Source organism: Chelon labrosus (assembly GCF_963514085.1).
Source record: "Chelon labrosus genome assembly, chromosome: 21".
In the NCBI taxonomy this organism is placed as follows: Eukaryota; Metazoa; Chordata; class Actinopteri; order Mugiliformes; family Mugilidae; genus Chelon; species Chelon labrosus.
Genome location: NC_140354.1, coordinates 12818594 through 12837896, shown reverse-complemented (window position 1 = coordinate 12837896; position 19303 = coordinate 12818594). Strand labels below are relative to the sequence as shown.

Here is a 19303-nt window from a genome sequence, read left to right as displayed (position 1 = left end):
GATGGAGAATGTTGTTTAAATAAATTAAAGATTCCGCAGAAAAACAGTAGCGCTCTGGCAAAAACTCATCAGGAAAAGAAAGGATATTAAGTCGTGGTCTTATCACCCTCTCACGGTGAATAGCCTCAATGATTTGTGCTTCAATGTCAATTGGATCTTCCTCAAAAGGAAACGTCATTGTGTGACAAGTGTGGAAACAGCGGTCTGGCTGAACGTGCACTTAAATACCCGAACATAACCTGAACAAAACCTACCCCTACCAGGTTAAGTTCAGAGCCTATGTTACTATAGTTACTTACATAGCCTGATCATTTTTGAGCGTTCTGGAACCGAAATCCCAGGTTTACCGCTAACTCTGGGTTTACATACCCAGAGTTAGCGGTAAACCTGCTTTCTGGAATACCCCCCTGGTAAACAGAGCCATTGGTAATGTAATCATTACCAAGAGAGCTGGATTCCACTCGGTAACAGGACAGAAAATTCACGAAACCTGCTGCAGAAGAAAGAACAACAAAAGGGCCTGGTTTGTCATGCCAAAGCAAATGGATTTTTATTTACACATTTAGTCACCCAGAGTTCCATTTGAGTGGTACACAAGTAACAGAAATCAGTGTGAACACGTGAATTGTGAGACAATATTTTTCTTCCACCATGTTTAAAGTCTGTGTAAAGCAGTCACACCTAAGACTAACTTGGCTACGAACCAAAAGGGGGAAAAAAAGAAGCAGCTATGTTTGTTAAATTAGGTCTCAAAAGTGTGCCACAATCTTGATCTAAATATAACTCAATGGTCTTTGCTATACCAGTGCACATCTGGAGAAGGATTACCCTTGGAGCAGTAGATTTTCTAGTATTCGCCATCACTGGCTAACATGAAAGGGATGTAAGGCTACACCTCGTACAAAATTTAGCAGAACGGACAAAGGCAACTTATATTGTACAGAGTTATTTCCCTTTTTTGAACTTATATTGTACACCCATTGGTGGATGTGAACTGCAGACATTGGCACTAGATATTAGCATGAAGGGAAGGCTAGCTGGTTTGGCCCCATTCCCTGATAAGAGCAGACGTACCTGTGAACCCTATTTGTCTCTATTGAAGCTACTCAGTGTTAAATAGTCAGTGTAGAGGTGGTGGTGATCCTCAACTCTTTTCCAACTCTGGAGGATGAAGGCATAGCTAGCTAGCAAACCAAGTGTAGTAGCATTCAATAAAGCAGGAGCACAGATGCTAATTCACACTAGTGTTTAAAGTTATATTATTAACAGAGGGGTAGTGTTACGTGATGTTGCTATAGCTCCACTGTACGTCAGCAAGCAAAAATACTGAAAACACAAAGGCGATGAAAACAACTTTAATGTGGCAATAATTTTCTAACATGTATATAACGTGTTGAGAAATTCTGAATTACACAGACTTTAACATAATTATTCCAGGCAAATACACTTTGGCTAAGACACAGGTGTGCTATATAGATATATATATCTATATATATTATAACCTACACATATTTAGTGTCAAACCTCTCACAGAGGCTTTGTAATAAGTGACTTGCACGTAAACAGCGTAATTATATTCTGTACAACATTTACAACGTATGAAATCACAAATACCGTGTCAGAAAATAAAAATGATTATAAAATGTCTTGATGGAAAAGTGCTAAATAATATATATATATCCAGTATGCAAATGCACAGACTGTGGAAGAACCAATAAAAATTAATAAATATGAAAATATGACTTTGTGAACATTTAGTGCAATGGAGCAAAACTAGTTTGATTCGTAACATCTTATAGTGCTCACTGTGACACGCCTGTGGAACAGATTTCTGGTTTCTGGTCAATATTCAATTTAAATTAGCAGAAGTCTAGCTGACTAGTAAAGGGATTCTTTAAGCCATCCTACTTTGAGGAGGTTGCTTACACTGGAGAACAACAGCTACGTTGACATGGGCAATGCTTCTTTCAACAGATGGAAATCGTTTTTGATTTATTGATCAAGTTCAGTTAATTCAACAGAAGAACAGCTTTCAATCCGATTGAAAATTCCTTCTGATCAGGTCCTTCTATTCCAATCGGTCACATGTGGCATTTTTATTTTATTACTAGAGAAATACTGGTGTCCATGTAAAAGTAGCAATAGGGACGTTTAATCATTTTAAACTATCCTCGTTAACATGTCAGTAAAATCTGATTCTAGACATTTCTGTATGTCCAATAGTTTAGGAGTAAGTGAAGGACCAAACCATCTTCAAGCGTTTCATTTTTCACAGCTCTTCAAATCCATTTCCTAGAGATATGTGACCCTTTGCTGCATTTGATTGATATGTAAGTAAACCATTCAACTCAAAGTGTGATCGCCTTCAACTATTACAAGGAATAAAGTGAACAATGCTTTTTTTTCTTCTTTTTTTTACTCTTCACACATCAAATTCCAGCAGTTTCAAGTGTACAATGAGAAAACATTGGTGGATAGGTTTAGACACGGCAGAGTAGCTCGACAGTGATCGACAGACTGACTTGTAAACAGTAAATTCGAGTGAACGTGGCCATCAGCTGCTGGGGTGGTAGAGATATACATTTGTGTGCGCGTCCACATGACTACGCTTGTTAGCAACGATTTCAGAGACATTCATTATTCAAGCTCTGGTTCAAAGTTGTAATCCTTAAGATTTTCATAATATCAAACCCTGGTCTGTGCCTTTTTTTTTTTTTTAAAAAAGGCCATTTAATGGTATTACACTCTGTAATTATAGCTTTATACAATAGTTCTTGTTATGGCAGCCATTCCTGTGCTAGATTCAAACAGGCTTCATTCTTACAGTACGAGGAATTCAGTGGAAATTCAACATTAGCCGAACAGATCCTACATTTTCTAGTCCACATTAAAAGCGTTCAGCTGAAATACAGGGCAGCTTTTATTGTGAAGGAGTCCGAAAACGGTTAGTACGCACTGCAGTTGTACTTCTGCATCTTTGATGAGATATATTTTAAGCAGCGACTACGTTCTCATGAAGCAGAATGACATTCAGTTACTCGTTGCAAGATGGAAAACAGCAGTTACTGACTTCCTCAAAGCTATGCACAAGCCGCTGCTGAAGGACCAGTAACCAGGACAGCAATATTAAGGATTACAGCTTTAACGCGTAGGCTAACATTAAGATATTGGTAGATTAGCACAACTACACTAATACAAGAGAGTGTGGCGGGTGTGTGTGTGTGATGTTTAACTCTTGATCTCAAGGATGGAGGGGTTGTGGTCAAGAATGGCCAGAATGATTTTGTCCATGTACTGCCTCAGACGCAGGTTGATCTCCTCCTGCTCCTTGAGAGCGTCGACGAGCTGAGAGAAGCAAGAAGAAAGAGAAAAAGATTAGTAGTCGTATATATATATATATATATATTAAAAAAAAAACATTTGATTCATCCTCCACTGAGAGACTAACCTCGTCTCTGGATGCATTGTCAATCTCAGCTGCCAGGCACTGGGCTTTGGTGTGACAAGAAAACAGGCTCTTAGCCTCATATAAACTCAGACTAAGAATCTGAGCGTTCAGGTCATCGTTCTGATCCCGCAACTTGTGGTTCTCCTAAAGAAACAAAGAGACATCAAGTCTACAGCGTATGTTCCCTTATGTTATGGTATTACTTCCACTGGATTCAGTACAAATGAAGCAACAGTGACAGTGTCGTATTTGTGTGTGGACCTGTTTCAGTCTCTTGACTTCATGCTCCATTTCCATCTCCCTGGTCTTGGCATTAAACTCAGACAGCCCCTTGCCTTTTCCAGGATGCTCCATCTCCAGCTTAAACAACTGGAGATACTCCAGCTCCCGGCGGAGATCATCAATCAACTGCAGAAAGAAAAAAAGATTTAAATAGAAGTCTGGAATATTTCCCATGATATTCTTATACGTAGAAGAATTATTATTTTAAGTAAGCCGCCTGCAAAAGAGAGAGCGATAGATAGATAGAGATAGATCACCACCTCCTGCATAGACTCTTTTTCTTTTTGGAATGCATTGCGGTTGTGCCAGAGCTTCTCCATTATCTTCCTGTACAGATCCATCTCATCTTTCAGCCTTAGACTCGTGTCCTCCAGCTTGTCAGTCATCCTCTGCTTCTCCTGCAGAAAAAAAAAAAAAAAAAAAAAAAAAAGGAGACAGAAAATTGGTAAATTATTTACCGCTTCCTCGCACAACCCTTTATTTAATCAGGGAAACGTCACTGAGATTAGTTCGTAGTGTTGCGTAGTGTCGTAGCCGAGATGAAAACACCACAACGATGGAGACAAGCAAATAAAATGAAACACCAGCAACAAAAAAAAAAAAACTTGAAACCATCGTCTAAAGCAGAAGGTGCAGCGTACCAAAACGCTCATTAAACCCCTCTACACTTGTTCCTTCTGTATATAGTAAATAAAGATTCAAGTTTCAAATAGGAGCAGTGCATCCTCATCATCAAGCTAAGGGAAGAAAAAACAAGCCTCTATTTAATCGAGACAGAAAAGCAATGATTGTTTCTGAATGGAAAAAACTAAATTTCTATCCTAGAAGATGCTAAATATGGAGCCTAAAAGATAAAGTTTGTAACAAATAGTCGCCAGTTTTTGATTGATCTATTAAAAACAGATAAGGGATTTGTTAGCTCCTTCTTAGACCTTGTAATGGAGTCATTGTAATAAACAACAGTGTCATCTGCATACAGTCGCACATGGTCCTTGTCGAGCAATAAGTGAATACGGCGTGATAGTGATCAAATTGTCAAATGATAGCCTAGATTATATTGTGTAGTGGTGTAACAAAACTCTTTCAACATGAATTCATACAATTAAAGAATAATTTTTTTATAATTTGAGTTTCTTTTTTTTTTTTTTTTTGTATTAGCCACCGTTTCTTATTTTCTCTTCAAAATAAAAGTATTCCAACACTTGCCAAGACTTCATCTTGGTGACCATAAAGTTATTAATCACCACAGCTACAAAAAAGATCCAAGCTGTGAATGACTTAATTATCATTTCGGTGAATTGCACTAACCTGGTCCAGTTTCTCTGTCTGAGACTTGAGTCTGCACACGTTTATCTTCATCTCTCCATTCTCTTCTTCCAGCTGTTGAACCCTGTGGATGCACACAAACAAATACTACGCGGTAAAAGTCTTGTTCCCAGTTCAGATTTTTTTGCATTATTATAGTCTGGAACTGCACCCTTCATGTCCTGATCAAACTATCACAAAGAGACCTATTTTCAACAGGATATAATTGCGGTAATTTTACAGAAGAAATTCCATTTCCTGTATGCATTAACTGACGTGTTTGTTTTTAAGACAGTGGATTACTGTTGAATGGTCTCTTGGTGCGTTTACCTGTTACAGAGCAGGTCTCTCTCTGTGTTTCTGTCTCTCTCCATCTTGGTGTAAACCTCCCGGTGCCTCTTCATCTCCTCCTCCAGACTCTCTGTAGCCTTCGTTTCGGCATCCTTCACCTGCTCCTCCAGCTCGTGCACCCTGCACACATAGACCGAGTGAGAAAACAAAAAAAACAAAAAGCATTACATGCAGTGAACATACAATGATTAACACAATAACGGGTAACATCGGAATACATGCTCTCACGTCTTCACATACCTGTGCACAAGATGTGTGTTCTCGTGTTTGAGTTTTGACTTGAGGTCACCGTTGGCCAGACTGTCGCTCTCCAACTCCGTCACCTTCTTCTCCAGGTAGCTGACCTGAGTAAGACAACCAGGTTTTTGACTCACCGTGTGTGTAAGGCCATGCTTTACCGTTGTTCTAAATATCTGATTTATAGCACGACAAACAGAAAATCATGTAGGTGCAGCTCAGCGCATAAAAGCAGCTTGTCCCGAATCCATGATATAGACAAATTCAAAACCGATTTTCAGCATGTAGTTTCACAAACGAGGCAGAACGCATGCGAAAGTGGAATAAGTTGTGAGAAAATGTTCAGTCCTCTTCTGCTACAGCTCTTGAGCAACTTCTCATTGTGTTTCTAAGCTCATTTAAAACATTTGTTTGTCCAGTTAAGTAGATTTGATTGGATTGATTTTAACTGACTTGTAGATCTTTTTGCTAATCTAAGCAACTGCTGGTAGGAACTCCATATTTAGACATGAAAATGATGTCAGACTAATTTTTCTCATATGCAAAATGTCACAACAGTTTTAGTTTTATGTCTTCAGGAAAAAGAAAAAGGCACAACAAGAGGACAGATTTTTGTCTGCATGTGCATCTTTGTACTTTTTCTGTGATGTCGAGGTCGCAGGAGTCGATGCTGTCCGTGAACAAGTCCTCCGTGCTGCTGCCCTGACTGGAGCCGAACACACTGTGGTTGGCCTGGAACAGCTGGCTGCAAGGAGGAGAGGACACATCAGACAACCACCACAGACAACACGATGAAAGATGGGATGTTCAGGCTTCCATTTTAGCGCTAAATACATTTGAATAACTCATTTATGTGATGAAGTCTGTACGCGATCAGAAACAAGTAACTGGCCATCCCCTTTTTACAATGAAAGAGGATGATTCACTGTAGTATTTTATTATGAAGAAAAAAAAGAAAACGTCATTTGTATGAAGGTCAGGTTACTCACCGTCCAAAAGCTGTGCTGGAAATCTTTCTATTAGGACTGAAACACAAGAGACAATCTGAGTCACACACACTGACAGTAACACAGATTTTCAGTGTTGCTTTTAAATCTATTTTTTTTTAACAATCATTTGATTTAACTTCTGTTATTTATACTTAAAAATCTGCCATCTCTCTCACACACACACACACACAGCAGGGAAAGACAAAAACTTGCAACCACTCATCCCAGCAGAGAGGGGAACTGGTTGCCACGGCAACGGCTCAGGCTCACCCCCCTTTGATGTGGGTGCAGCATCTGGTGCCGAGAGCGAATAAAGAGGGTGGGATTTGGGTTGGATGGGTGGATGTCTCTGAGAGAGCTAATCTGAGCTTTGTTAAATCGAGGCGATGCTGAGGCAGCAGCCGGAGCGTCTCTCCGACTACCCCGCTATCGTCCTGGTCCCGCTCTGCCTTTGTGTGAATGCTCACGTGGACTGTACGCGCATAAATCAGTTTAAACAGTGCTTCGACTCGTTTCCTTTTTTTGGGGATGAAAAGCAAATCCTCATAACATCAGGTTTTAGGTTCAGGTTAGGCTAACATTTCTGGTCAGGTTAATGTCCTCTGAAGGGACAGGACATGAGCGAGTCCTCTACCTGTTGGCCTTGAGGTTTCTGAGTCGAGCCTCCAGGTCATTGAGTAGATTGACTTTCTTGCAGCACTGAGAACAGTAGATGTCCAGGAGCTCACTGTTATACAGCTGCCGCATCTTCTGAGGAGTCTGACCCGCACTGAAATGACAAAGAACACATCGATGCATACGTTCGCAAGAATATCCATAGATGTCAGTGAGTGCTGCACTCTGCAATGAGAAAAGCCTTTGGTTTTCTTATTACTATCTATCCTTCACAGACTTATTACCATCTACAATTTGTTAAATAATTTGCAGATGTGCACAGTTCGTCCATGTCTTTAGTGCATTGCATCGTGACAGTCAGCAGGGATTATTTCAATACTTCCATGAAATGGTAGATGATAAATGATGTATTAATGAAGCTGGATATCAGATTGTTGTCCACATGCTTTTCCTCCTAGGAGTACGTAAATGATCTTAAGTTTCTCTCTGTAACTGCGGCCAACGGTGTGTGTTTTCAGACCTGGATGGAAGTGAGGATCCCAGGTCTGAGAAGCCATTAGTTCGGGAGTCATCTTCAGGACAAGGGCTGCTGGGAGTAAAATCCACATCCTCCCCCTCACCGTAGTCTTCGAACTGCTCTTCCCCGGAGATGACGGATGCAGCCGCTGAGCCAATCAGGTGGCTAAGGTTGCAGAAACATACAGACAGACAGACAGACAGACAGACAGACATAAATAAATAAAGTAACCCCTCTTTCTAATACTTATTTTTTATCAATTACAGATACACACTAAAATTTTAAGTTCTAGTCGCTCATCAGATATTGTCATGACTGACCTGTTTTGTCGTGTTGGGTGCAACGTGTCCAAGCTGTTGGTGTTTTCGGCGCTGCTGTCCATGTCACACTCCCCGTCTGCGCCACTGAACGCACTGCATTCTGGGTAAGACCGCGTACACATGATAATCGGAGGGCCCAGCTTTGCCTCGCCGTTCTGCACACACGGACACGGAGTCAGTGAGTAAAAACGGCAACATTTCTGGGTAACATTATTTGTTTGTTTACCCTTTAAAACACATATAGGGTCCACGCTGGAGCTCCAACTTCTGTTAAACAAAATATGCAACAGTTTTAGGTTAAAATTCAAGGTACAGTGACCTCTAGCGGCTCTTGGGTATGTCAGGGTTAGGTTATAGTCTGGGGAAAGACGTGTTGAAACCAAGACCTATAAAAATCTCCAACAACTTTACAGAATACAAACCACAGGTAGAGTTTTAATCACTCCTTTTGAGGACGCGTCAGTGAGTCTAGGGCATAACACAGTCAAAACAGGAAGGTTTAAGCCTGGCTTCAAATTTAAACTGCAGATAAGTTACATAGCAGGAGACCCATTGATTCAAATGAGCTGCTTCCTGTAGTAAGTCTATTTAAAAGGCATTAGAGTTTAATTTGGTATCAAGTAGGTTTAGAAGAGAATTAAACACAATTTGCACTTCTGGTATTTCACCATGAGATAGTCCCCTGGGTTGATTTATCTAAAACAGAGAGGGACACTGCATGCCCCAGATATGTATATTAATAATGCATGTCCCATGTCTGGCTTCACCCAACTGAGGTGCCACAGCACGGTCACACCCAATCTCTCACACATACACAAAATATTTTCATCTTTAAAAGACAAAAAAAAAAAAAAAGCTTTCACAGCACGTCTCGCTAAAGATGACGGCTTATTTCTCTATTTGTCTACGTGCCAACACGTGGTCCAGGAGTCACAGTGTGGACTCTTAGAGACAGGCGTCTTTCATTCATCAATTATACACATGTTTTTGTCTGAGATGAAAAGATATGTGTGCGGATATGGCACTATGAAGTGTCCGCCGTTAGACCATTAGAAATGAAGCCTCCCAGACTTTAAATGATGGCTCCTGTGTGGTCAGCTGAATTACCTCCAATGCTGCAAGAGATATGAGAATGACTTTGAAATGACAGAGAAATATCTTTGAACAGAGAAGCAATGGATTGTGTGGTGTTCAGTTGTATTGTGTCAATTTTGGCTAAGAAATCCTTCGCTGAGGGGCTGTGATTGAAATTAAAAATCTCCCAAGGAAACCAACTTTGTCGTCACCACCAATACCGAGGACTCATTCTGCTTAACTATACACCTACAAGTACAAATAAACTTATTATTATTCCTTTAATTATATGAAAAATATCCATATTTGGTACAAGGACTCGTGCCAATGCTGTCAAACTTTTCTCAGCATACTGCAGTGATATTCAGTAGAGTTGGTCGGGGCCAATCACCATAAAGACTATGGTTGTTTGGTTTAGGATGTCATGAACAAGACGAGTATAAAATATCTGAGCCAACAGCCTCAAGGTGACGCTACAACAAAGATGTTTAGGAGTGTCTCTTAGAAATGATTTGCCCTGAATTAAAAATGTCTTTTAATCCTACTGCCTACATTATTTTTTTTCTTTTTATCAATCTGCATCATACATTTGAATAACGATGCATCTGCAAAGACATTTATCTAGGCCAGGAAAAAGCAAAGCTGAAACAAAAGCAACTGGCCTCATCCAAGTCACTTGGATTTAAAGGTAAAACAATTGATAACTCAACCGTTTCATACAATTTCTATAATTATTCATATGAATTTGTGTGTTTAAAAACATACAGCTATATCAAAATAGCATTGCTGGAACAGAGAAATTTCAAAAGTTACATGTGCTATTAAAGAGATGCAAAAACTAATTTAAATCATTTAAAAAAATACCATTACATTACACTGTTGGTGAGTTCAGTATTTCATAACAAGGATGCCACGTGGAGCTGTGCATTAGCTCCATTTCAACGTCCATGGCTCTAATCCTGATACGGACTCAGCCTTCTGAATGGCTTGATAATGCTGCGACTGAGATTAATTCAGACAGCTTCTGGTAATTCAGAAAAACTTGAATTGGATATTTTCAAGCACCTCAAGGCCAAATCCTCCAACCTCTAAAGTAAATTGGATCAAATTGCTCAAAAGGTACGCTTTTATCTCGAGTGCCAAGGCTGTAAAACGCTGTAAACAGTTTCCTTAATTAGCTTGTGTCAGATTGCACAGATCTTGCACATTTTTAGTGTCTAAAAACGGCTTTGGGGTAAGTGGTTTGTCTCTCATCGCACAGTTCAAACCGTGTTCCTGAAGCAAACATCCAGATGCTCCCAATACTTCCAGAGTTGGGCTAAATTTAATGTCATCAGGTACACCTGTGAATTTCCTGCCAAGTCTAGCCAAAATATGTGTTGGCTCAGCAGAATAAGCCACAAACACAAACACAAACCGCACGCACAAGTAAGGAACATAAAAAGTAGAGGTGCAGTGTAAGTAACCAAGCACTGGCGAGGTCTTTTGAGCGCATTTTTTTGAAACAACGCCCCAAGAACAGATCTAATTAGCCAGACTAAATGAAAGCACCTGTGTAGGTGGAGCATAGAAAACATATAGGCTTCAATTTCAAGGATTTAACATCACACACACTCAAATTCTGTTCAAAACAACCCAAAGCACGACCACACAGACTACCAGCACATAAAATAAAGCATTGACTGATCAGTTTTAAATCTAGTTGGAAGTTCTCTCAGTCAGTCAGTCAATCAGTCTAACACATTCACACCTTACCCCGTTAAGAGTGCATACCACGTGTCTCCTCTCCAAGTCCCAAGTCACCAGTCACATCCCTTTGTACGTGTGCAGCATGTGTGAATATCCGTGATCATGGCGGTCAAACAAAAATGCCCCCCCCGTCTTTAAAGCTCACACATACCATCCCTCGCCCCACATGTAACACTGCAGCTCAGTCATTCACATTTGAAAAACACATGATGCTTTAACTGGGACAAAGCCACACCCCTCTCTCTCTCTCTCTCGCTCTCTCTCACTCTCACTCTCTAACTCGCCCTCTCTATCTGGCTCTGCTGTTGCTAGGCAACTATCCGGTTGGGCTGATCTCTGGCAAGGACATGAGCAGCCATGCACTGCAAGACACAGGTGAACACAGCAAATTTATAGATATATTTTTATTATATATGCTACAATGCAAAACCATCTCAAATGTGCTGCCTACGTGTATGGAAGCCCCTTTGTGACATGAATACAAAATATTAGGTGTAATGTTAGGAGGACAAAAACTGATACTGAAGGAAAACAAATGAGATTGAGGGTGATGTACACTGCCTGGTCAAAAAAAAAAAAAGGTCACTCTAGACAATCTAATGTTTTGTTGGACCGCCTTTAGCTTTGATTACAGCACGCATTCGCTGTGGCATTGTTTCGATAAGCTTCTGCAATGTCACAAGATTTATTTCCATCCAGTGTTTTGCATAAATTTTTCACCAAGAACTGAGTCTGACCACTGCACAAAACCTTTTCCAGCACATCCCAAAGATTCTCAATGGGGTTAAGGTCTGGACTCTGTGGTGGCCAATCCATGTGTGAAAATGATGTCTCATGCTCCCTGAACCACTCTTTCACTATTTGGGCCCCATGAATCCTGACATTGTCGTCTTGGAATATGTCCGTGCCATCAGGGAAGAAAAAATCCATAGATGGAATAATCTGGTCATTCAGTATATTCAGGTAGTCAGCTGACCTCATTCTTTGGGCACATAATGTTGATGAACCTAGACCTGAGCAACTGCAGCAACCCCAGATCATAGCACTGCCCCCACAGGCTTGTAGAATAGACACTAGGCATGATGGGTGCATCACTTCATTTGCCTCTCTTCTTACCCTGATGCCCCCATCACTCTGGAACAGGGTAAATCTGGACTCATCAGACCACATGACCTTCTTCCATTGATCCAGAGTCCAATCTTTATGCTCTCTAGCAAACTGAAGCCTTTTTTTCCAGTTAGCCTCACTGATTAGTGGTTTTCTTAAGGCTACACAGCTGTTCAGTCCCAATGCCTTGAATTCTCTTCGCACTGTACGTGTGGAAATGCTCTTACTTTCACTATTAAACATAGCCCTGAATTCTACTGTTGTTGAGGCTCGTACCACTTTGCTAAATTCTGACATTTTGCCTTAGAAATACTGAGTCAAACTTTAAAAAAATATACATATTTTTGACTTAAAAATGATGAAAGTGTAATATTATTATGGATTTAGCTGAATATTTTATCTTTTGGTGTCTGTCCTGCACAAAGGACACCAGTTTATTGGACAAATTCTCATTAGTCCATGTATACAATTTAAAAAATCTACCAGGCCTATCATAGTATGGCGTTACATTCTACTATATTTCTATAAACTAAGCAGGGGGAAGCCTTACATTTTCCAGAACACACCTTGCACTACCATGCTTGACAACTATTGCCACTATAAATGCCGCTGAATTTCCTCATCTACATGAGTTCAGTGGGGGGCAACAATGGGTCACAAAACTTCTCGAGAGTATACCCACTTTGAAGTCAAAGCTGTAAACTATAGGTACCTGGTAAATATAGCCATTGTCTGTGACGGACGGCTGGCTGGTGGAAAGACTGCGAGGACCCACGGCCATTTTCAGTATCTCTTCGCAACCTAGCAAAGAAAGAAAGAAAAGTTAAAAGACTGATGCCACTGATGTCTATATGTTAAACATGAAGGCAAAGCAATCATCTGATTTATTGAACATAAAGACTAACAACAGAGGGAAACAGTAAACCTGCTGTAAAGGTGACAAGATTCACAAAGCGCTCTAAGAACAGACTACATATCTCATACCTTTGATAGCGAACACTCCATGACAGAAGTCTTTGAAGTTAATTTTGCCATGAGCATTTGGATCCAGGTACCTTGTCAACTTCTTCACCTGCAAGACACAAAATCTCAGTCAGTTTTATTGAGGTGCTGCAAATCTTTACGGCGTGAACACAGTAAGGCACTCGCTGTCCTTACACCTTTAAAAGGAAAACAAAACTCTTTGCACCGACAGACTGAAACCAGACGTTGAACTCGGCCTTCATTTTGATTTGCATTTCATTTGCTAAAAACCCGCAAGGCAACAACCTTACCAAAATGTAATGTCAGTACTTTGTCAGGGACTTGGCCTGTATACGTCAATCAGGGAGCCGGACTTGCAGCAAACATCAAAAGAGCAGCAGCTGATACTAAATGTTTCCGTGTAAAAAAGAAAATCTGCTCTAACAACAATGACTAAAATGTATATTATTTTATTTTTTGCTTTTATTTTGAGTGTCAACACTGTTCACGGTAACCTGAGCTGAATGTGCTTCTCTCCTGTTTTAACCTGTCACCTCACGTCCACTGAAAACCCAAAGACAGAAGCGACATCGGCTTCTGCTGACTGCACAACAGCTGGATCACAGCTGGATCGCCTCTCAGTCCGCTGGAGGTGACGCGCTGCAGCTTCTTGGACGACTCAGTGTTTGTATTATATAATGTGACAAGTGTTTAAATTGTAATATGGTGCATCATTAGCCTCAGCTATGGGGTGTATCGGGGATTTAATCTGGTGAACAACTTTGTTTCGTGGTGAGGAGCGAACCAGATCAATACAGTTAAAACCAAGGAGATGGTAGTGGATTTCCAAAAGGTCCAGGCCCCACCTGCAGCCTGTAACCATCAACGGGGAGTGTGTAGAGGTGGTTCAGCCCTATAGGTACCTGGATCTACAGCTGGATCACAAACTGGACTGATTGCCTAATATAGACTCAGTATACAAAACAGGTCAGAGCCGTCTCTATTTCCTCAGGAGACTAAGGTCGTTTAATTTGTGCCGGAAGCTCGTTCAGAGTCACCCTGCTGTCGTTGTCCTGCTCCACGGACAGGTTGAGGAGGTTGAGAAGGACTATACGACTCTACAACGCCGCCCCATTAGGAACCAACTGGACTGTGGTCACTGCTGATACTACTGTATAAGTAGTAACTGAATCAATGTCTTCAAAATCCAGGTGATTACTGAATGAGACTTTCTACTCACATTCTTGCATTGGCTATTTCATTAGGAATACCAACTGCTCGATAAAGCAAATGCCTAATCAGGCAGTCCCATGTCAGCAACATTTAGGCATGCAGACATACAGTAGTCATAACAACGTGCTGGTCTGGGCATTTCTGCTGATCTACGGGGAGTTTCATGCACAACCATCTTTGTGTTTCACAGGCGAATGGTCTGAAAAAGAGTAAATATTAAGTGAATGGCAGCAGTTCTCTGGTCGAGAAAGCTTTATTGATGCCAGAGGCCAAAGAATCATAGAGCCAGACTTTGTTGGAGCTGGTGGAAAGGCAACAGTATCTCCAATAACCACACAGAATTCACAAAATTGGACAATAGAAGAGATACTACTGCTGCAACATTAGGATGGTAGGGTCTCATTTTTCTGCGTGAAAGCACAGATCCATCCTGTCTTTTATCAATGCTTCAAACAGGTGGTGGTGGTGGTGGAAAGGGAGATTCATATCATAGGTGTGCGGCAGACACATCTGCAGCAACTGAGTGCTGCAGTCAGGTAGCTGTGGACCAAACTCTGAAGTGATGTTTCCAGCACCTTGTTGAATCTATGCCACGAAGAACTAAAGCAGTTTTGAAGACAAAAGAGGATCTTTGTTAACAAAGGTTACCAAGAGAATCAACAGATCAAAAGTGAAGTTGTTTTATGTTTCTGTTGTTTTTAATGTTCTGATATAAAAGCCACTCGGCACTAAGGAACTTTTTATTTCCGTCCCCTCGTCAATTACCTCTGACACAAAGCTGATGCAACAATTCCTTTGGTTGAAATAACTCTACAGAAGATGACGCCTTTGTTGTCAGTCATGCTTAGAGAAGAAATACTACACAGGCTTTGATCTAGGAATAAGCTCTGATGTGAGAGCCCGGATAAATAGATGAAAATAACCCTACTGAGAGCAGAGGGCGCACCGTGAGACAACCTGTGCCGCACCGGCTTCTACGGAGCGGCATGCGGTCTGGAAAACCGTTATCTCTCAGGCACAGAGCTCGGAGATTAAACGAAGGTGTCAACATGCTGTGCAATCCATTTCACATCAAGCACCTGCAGACTCCTCAGTGTCACACAGGCAGAAACCAGTCGATACAAAAGATTAAGAATCATCTTAAAGTCACTGTTTGTATTTTAAGTAGGCCTTCCTAAGACAAGATTTATGATGCATAAAATTATTAAGGAATGTCCACTAATGGGCATGTATCCCAATGTACGTGCATTTAATATATATAAGTGAAGCGAGAGTTGTGCAAACTGTCTAAATCCTACTGCTGGCCAACTGAGCACTGGTCTAAGAGACAAATAAGCACTTCCAAATTCAAATAACCTTCACAAAAAGTCAAATATTGAAGTTTAAATGCAGTTTGCGGCCAACGGCAGCCCTTCTGAAACGCAGCACACTTGAATAATGCCGCTGACAGTGTTTCCTCCTAGCTTGCTTGGCTTGCTACCAGTTACTGTGGCTGTCTCTAACCTGGGGCTGTATCCAACCATTTTTCTCAATTAGTTTGTTCTGCGGACTGCCAGGGAACACTGGAAAATGGCAGGCCAGGAGGACGAAACGCGGTTATTATTAATTTAAAAACTGAGGAAAAAAACAGCGAGACTGGACTGACTTTAATGATCGGCGGTATGGATACTTAGAGATTAATTCTCAGTTAATCAGATCAGTCGAAGTAATCACAGCGTTTATCAATTATTAAAGCAGCAGGAGAGCCGGGGTCAAATCAAATATTCATAAAGGAGGCCTCGCTGGAACCGGTATTCATTCAAATGTGGAGCAGAAATCTCTCTCTTATTCAGGTTTTCCTCCTCCTAACACGTACAGTCAACAAAACAGGCTGCTCTAACGCTTTGTATCCCCACCCCAGTCTTTGACAAATCAGAAAAAGTTGGAGAGTGACTGCATACAGCTAAAATGTGGGTAAATTATAGTTAAATAACTGACATAGATAGTCAAAAGTAACACATTTTTTTGATCAGGCTTTATATAAATCCTACAAAACAACAACACAGCATTTGGCAAGAAAATGGTGCAAGACCATGTTCAATTTTACTGATTCGAATGGCCACATCAGTGCTCGTTTATAGTGTCTCTTTCTTTTTTATCTTCCTAAAGCAGAGCTCTCGGTGCAGTGTAGTTTGGCGGGCCACTCTCCTATTTCAGATCAGTCTGCAAACCTTAGTGCTTCCTAAGTACATGTAGATGACGCTAAATAATTACAAAAATTGAGCATTTGCTAATAAAGTCAAATAAAAAATGTTTTTGTTCAGGTTTAACATGGGAAAAAAAAATAACAAGATGTAAATACAGGCCCGGCGCAGCGCTCCGTCTCATTGGCCGTCTCCTCCAGCAAGCCGGGCGGATCATTTCATTACTTAATAATCGACCAATCCGCTCCCAGGCTCCTTGAGTAGCTCTCGTCGCCATGGCGACAGAGAACACAGCGATGAGAGGAGAACGGAGAAGGGAGATGAAAAGGGAGCTGTCTTTAAGCGGAGCCGAGTTATTTTTAGTGACGTGTTCCGCGGTGTTCAGCCACCATGGCGGCTTAAAAGGAAAATCCACTCCCACTGTGACATATTATTTATCTGAGGCTGTAAGGACCCTGGATGGGTTCATCTCTCGCCCTTCCGTCCTCATGTCGCAAGCGAAAGAACTGAAAACCATCAGTTTGAGTTGTTGTTACCCGGGTTCGACAACAATATATGGCACTTAATGTGAGAGACGCTAATATATCTCTCATTGGAAACAAATCTTTCAGGTGAAGTGCAGGTTTTAGAATAAAATAATGATGAGCAATAATGGCTAGCAAACGTTTGTTAACAGCATAGCCCACAAGATAATAACATGACCTTAAAAATTATTTCCAGTCTTACTTATTGTAATAGATAATCTCGTTTAATGATATATGAGATGGATGCATCTTATAGAAATTTTAAATCTGGAGACAATGCTTAAAAAAACATCAGGCATCAACGTAAACACAACCAGAACTGTATATGAAATGAAAATAATAAGTACGGTACTTACAAATGATGAAGTTAGGATATCTTATGATGTTCTTAGGATACCTGCTTTCCTCAGGTGTCATACATTGCACCTCCACCTGAGACTGATCATTGGCTACATTAACAGATACAACATTAAGATATTCCCGTTCCCTCCTTACAGGGTGACGTTGTGTCCGGTTAACTGTACATCCCGTGGACAGACGTTTAAAATCCATAGAGATGATTTTAAGGGGTCCAAAAATAGGCCTGCATCGTCTCCAGGTGTTTACGTCTTTGGTTTGAAATACTACAGCGTAGTCGGGCCTTTAGGAATTATTCAAAATCATGAAAAAATCATGAGCAGACGCTGCTTCAGGCTGCGTTAACGTTCGAGTCAAGTGGGGCTTCTGTCAGTATTAAACTTCCCGTGGTAGAGGATGGGATCGACGTACACTCGTTAGGCATTTCATTAGGTACACTAATGTGTGAAAACTAATGTATTCTAATCTAACAGTCCCGTACAAAATCTCAGCTTCACGAAGTTTGTCTGTGTTTTCATTTTAGAGGCTGTGGTTTATAGTACTGCTGAATCGTGTTGCGTTGTACCGACACATGTTTCTATTATTATGACACCATTTTAGTCAGATGTCTTGTATAAATGATTGTACAGCTGAATCACCACCTTTCTTCCACTGTTTCAACATAAACTGAACATCAGAACAATCATGAATGGGGATTTAGTGCGGGACTGTCACATTAAAATGGATTTGTTTTCACCAATACACCTAAAGTACTGGCAGCACGGTGTATAATATTACCTAAAATCAACTGGGAAACGTTTGACTGTCAATATTGTTATAATACATCAACGCATCATATTAAATCCAACAATTACCAGTTGTTTATTGGGATTTAAATTGACTGACAAAGGCCTAGTGCAACAACATTTTAATAATATGATGTAAGGACCCAACATCCTCTTACATATAAAGCTTTAGAATCCGTCAAAAATTATATTTAAATGACAACACTTGTGTGGTTTTCAAATGTTTTAACCGTGCTAATTGTGAGGAAAAGATAAGACTGACTCATTATGTGTCAGAGAGGTGAACAGAACCATGACAGCTCATTTGTAGTCATGATTTATATGTGTAATACCAAGGAGAGCCAAGAAATTATGCAACTGGCTGATGTCGGAGTAAATACTAAGACCTCTAACATACCTGTGACAGCTAATGTAGGACAGGTGGTCTCCTGTCACTTGTTACTACACCTTAAAGACATATTATTCAACCGACAACAGCTTGTTATATTCAGAATTAAACCAAAAATGTTACGGTAATCTTTTCCCCAGCTCTCACCTCGTCTCCTTGACCGAACTGAAGCCCGAGGTCCACCAAGTGCTCCACACGGATAAAGCCGTCGGCATCCTCGTCACAGACGTCGAAAACCTCCTTGAGCCTCTTCAGAAACTGCAGGAGCTGGTCCTGGTCTGGAAACACCTGTCCCTCCATGACAGAGCCGGCTTCGTGAGGGCTAGATAATATGCGTTAATCTTAATTAAACGGTTTGCCAAGAGACGGTCGTCGCCATCGTCCTTCCTCTGCTCAGCTCAGCTCCACCGGACCGACTGGTGCTGCCGCTGCCGCCTCTGACATAAGCAGCATCGCACCATCGGGAGAAGCGCGAGACGTTACGGAAAAGGACGAGGGCTGACGATGTGAGCACGAGGACTTGCGTCACGGGCCAGTGGCTAATTAATGATCCAGGTGTGTCGGGTGCATTGTGCCACAGCGAGGGTTAACGGAAGAAGGAGAAGACGCAGGCTAACCTAGAGTTGAAGTCTACCGGAAAGATTTATCATAAATTTGCCTTGTGCTAAGTACGTCTTAAAGTTTATGCTGAAAGAAACTAAAACGGGGTTGTCAGATCTGGCTGTTACACCAGAATACATTTGTTTTCATTAGTGTCCCTAATAAACTGGCAAGTGAGTGCACTATACAAACAGATAAAAGAAATAAAAATCACCCTCTGTTCAAATTAATACACTTTGCGAGGAGAAAACCCCACATCCATGGTCTGGAATAATC

The 19303-nt window shown here is 41.0% G+C and overlaps 1 protein-coding gene across 2 annotated transcripts; it reads right to left on the bottom strand.

The window, feature by feature from the left end:
- Positions 1-2704: 2704 nt before the first annotated feature.
- Positions 2705-18740, bottom strand: rab11fip4a (RAB11 family interacting protein 4 (class II) a). Of its 2 annotated transcripts, XM_084570290.1 has the most exons (15): positions 18575-18740; positions 12979-13066; positions 12707-12795; positions 8065-8219; positions 7748-7909; positions 7247-7381; positions 6613-6648; positions 6260-6368; positions 5627-5730; positions 5366-5506; positions 5039-5120; positions 3991-4128; positions 3710-3856; positions 3449-3592; positions 2705-3345 (listed from the first exon to the last, which is right to left on the bottom strand). In XM_084570290.1, exons 1-15 carry the CDS (start codon positions 18725-18727, stop codon positions 3229-3231), a joined length of 1800 nt encoding a protein of 599 aa, XP_084426416.1. In that variant the 5' UTR covers positions 18728-18740; the 3' UTR covers positions 2705-3228. The 2 variants fall into 2 exon arrangements, with proteins under 2 accessions (XP_084426416.1, XP_084426415.1); XM_084570289.1 differs by lacking the exons at positions 12707-12795; positions 12979-13066; positions 18575-18740 and adding an exon at positions 10894-11004.
- Between the last annotated feature and the right edge of the window lie 563 nt (positions 18741-19303).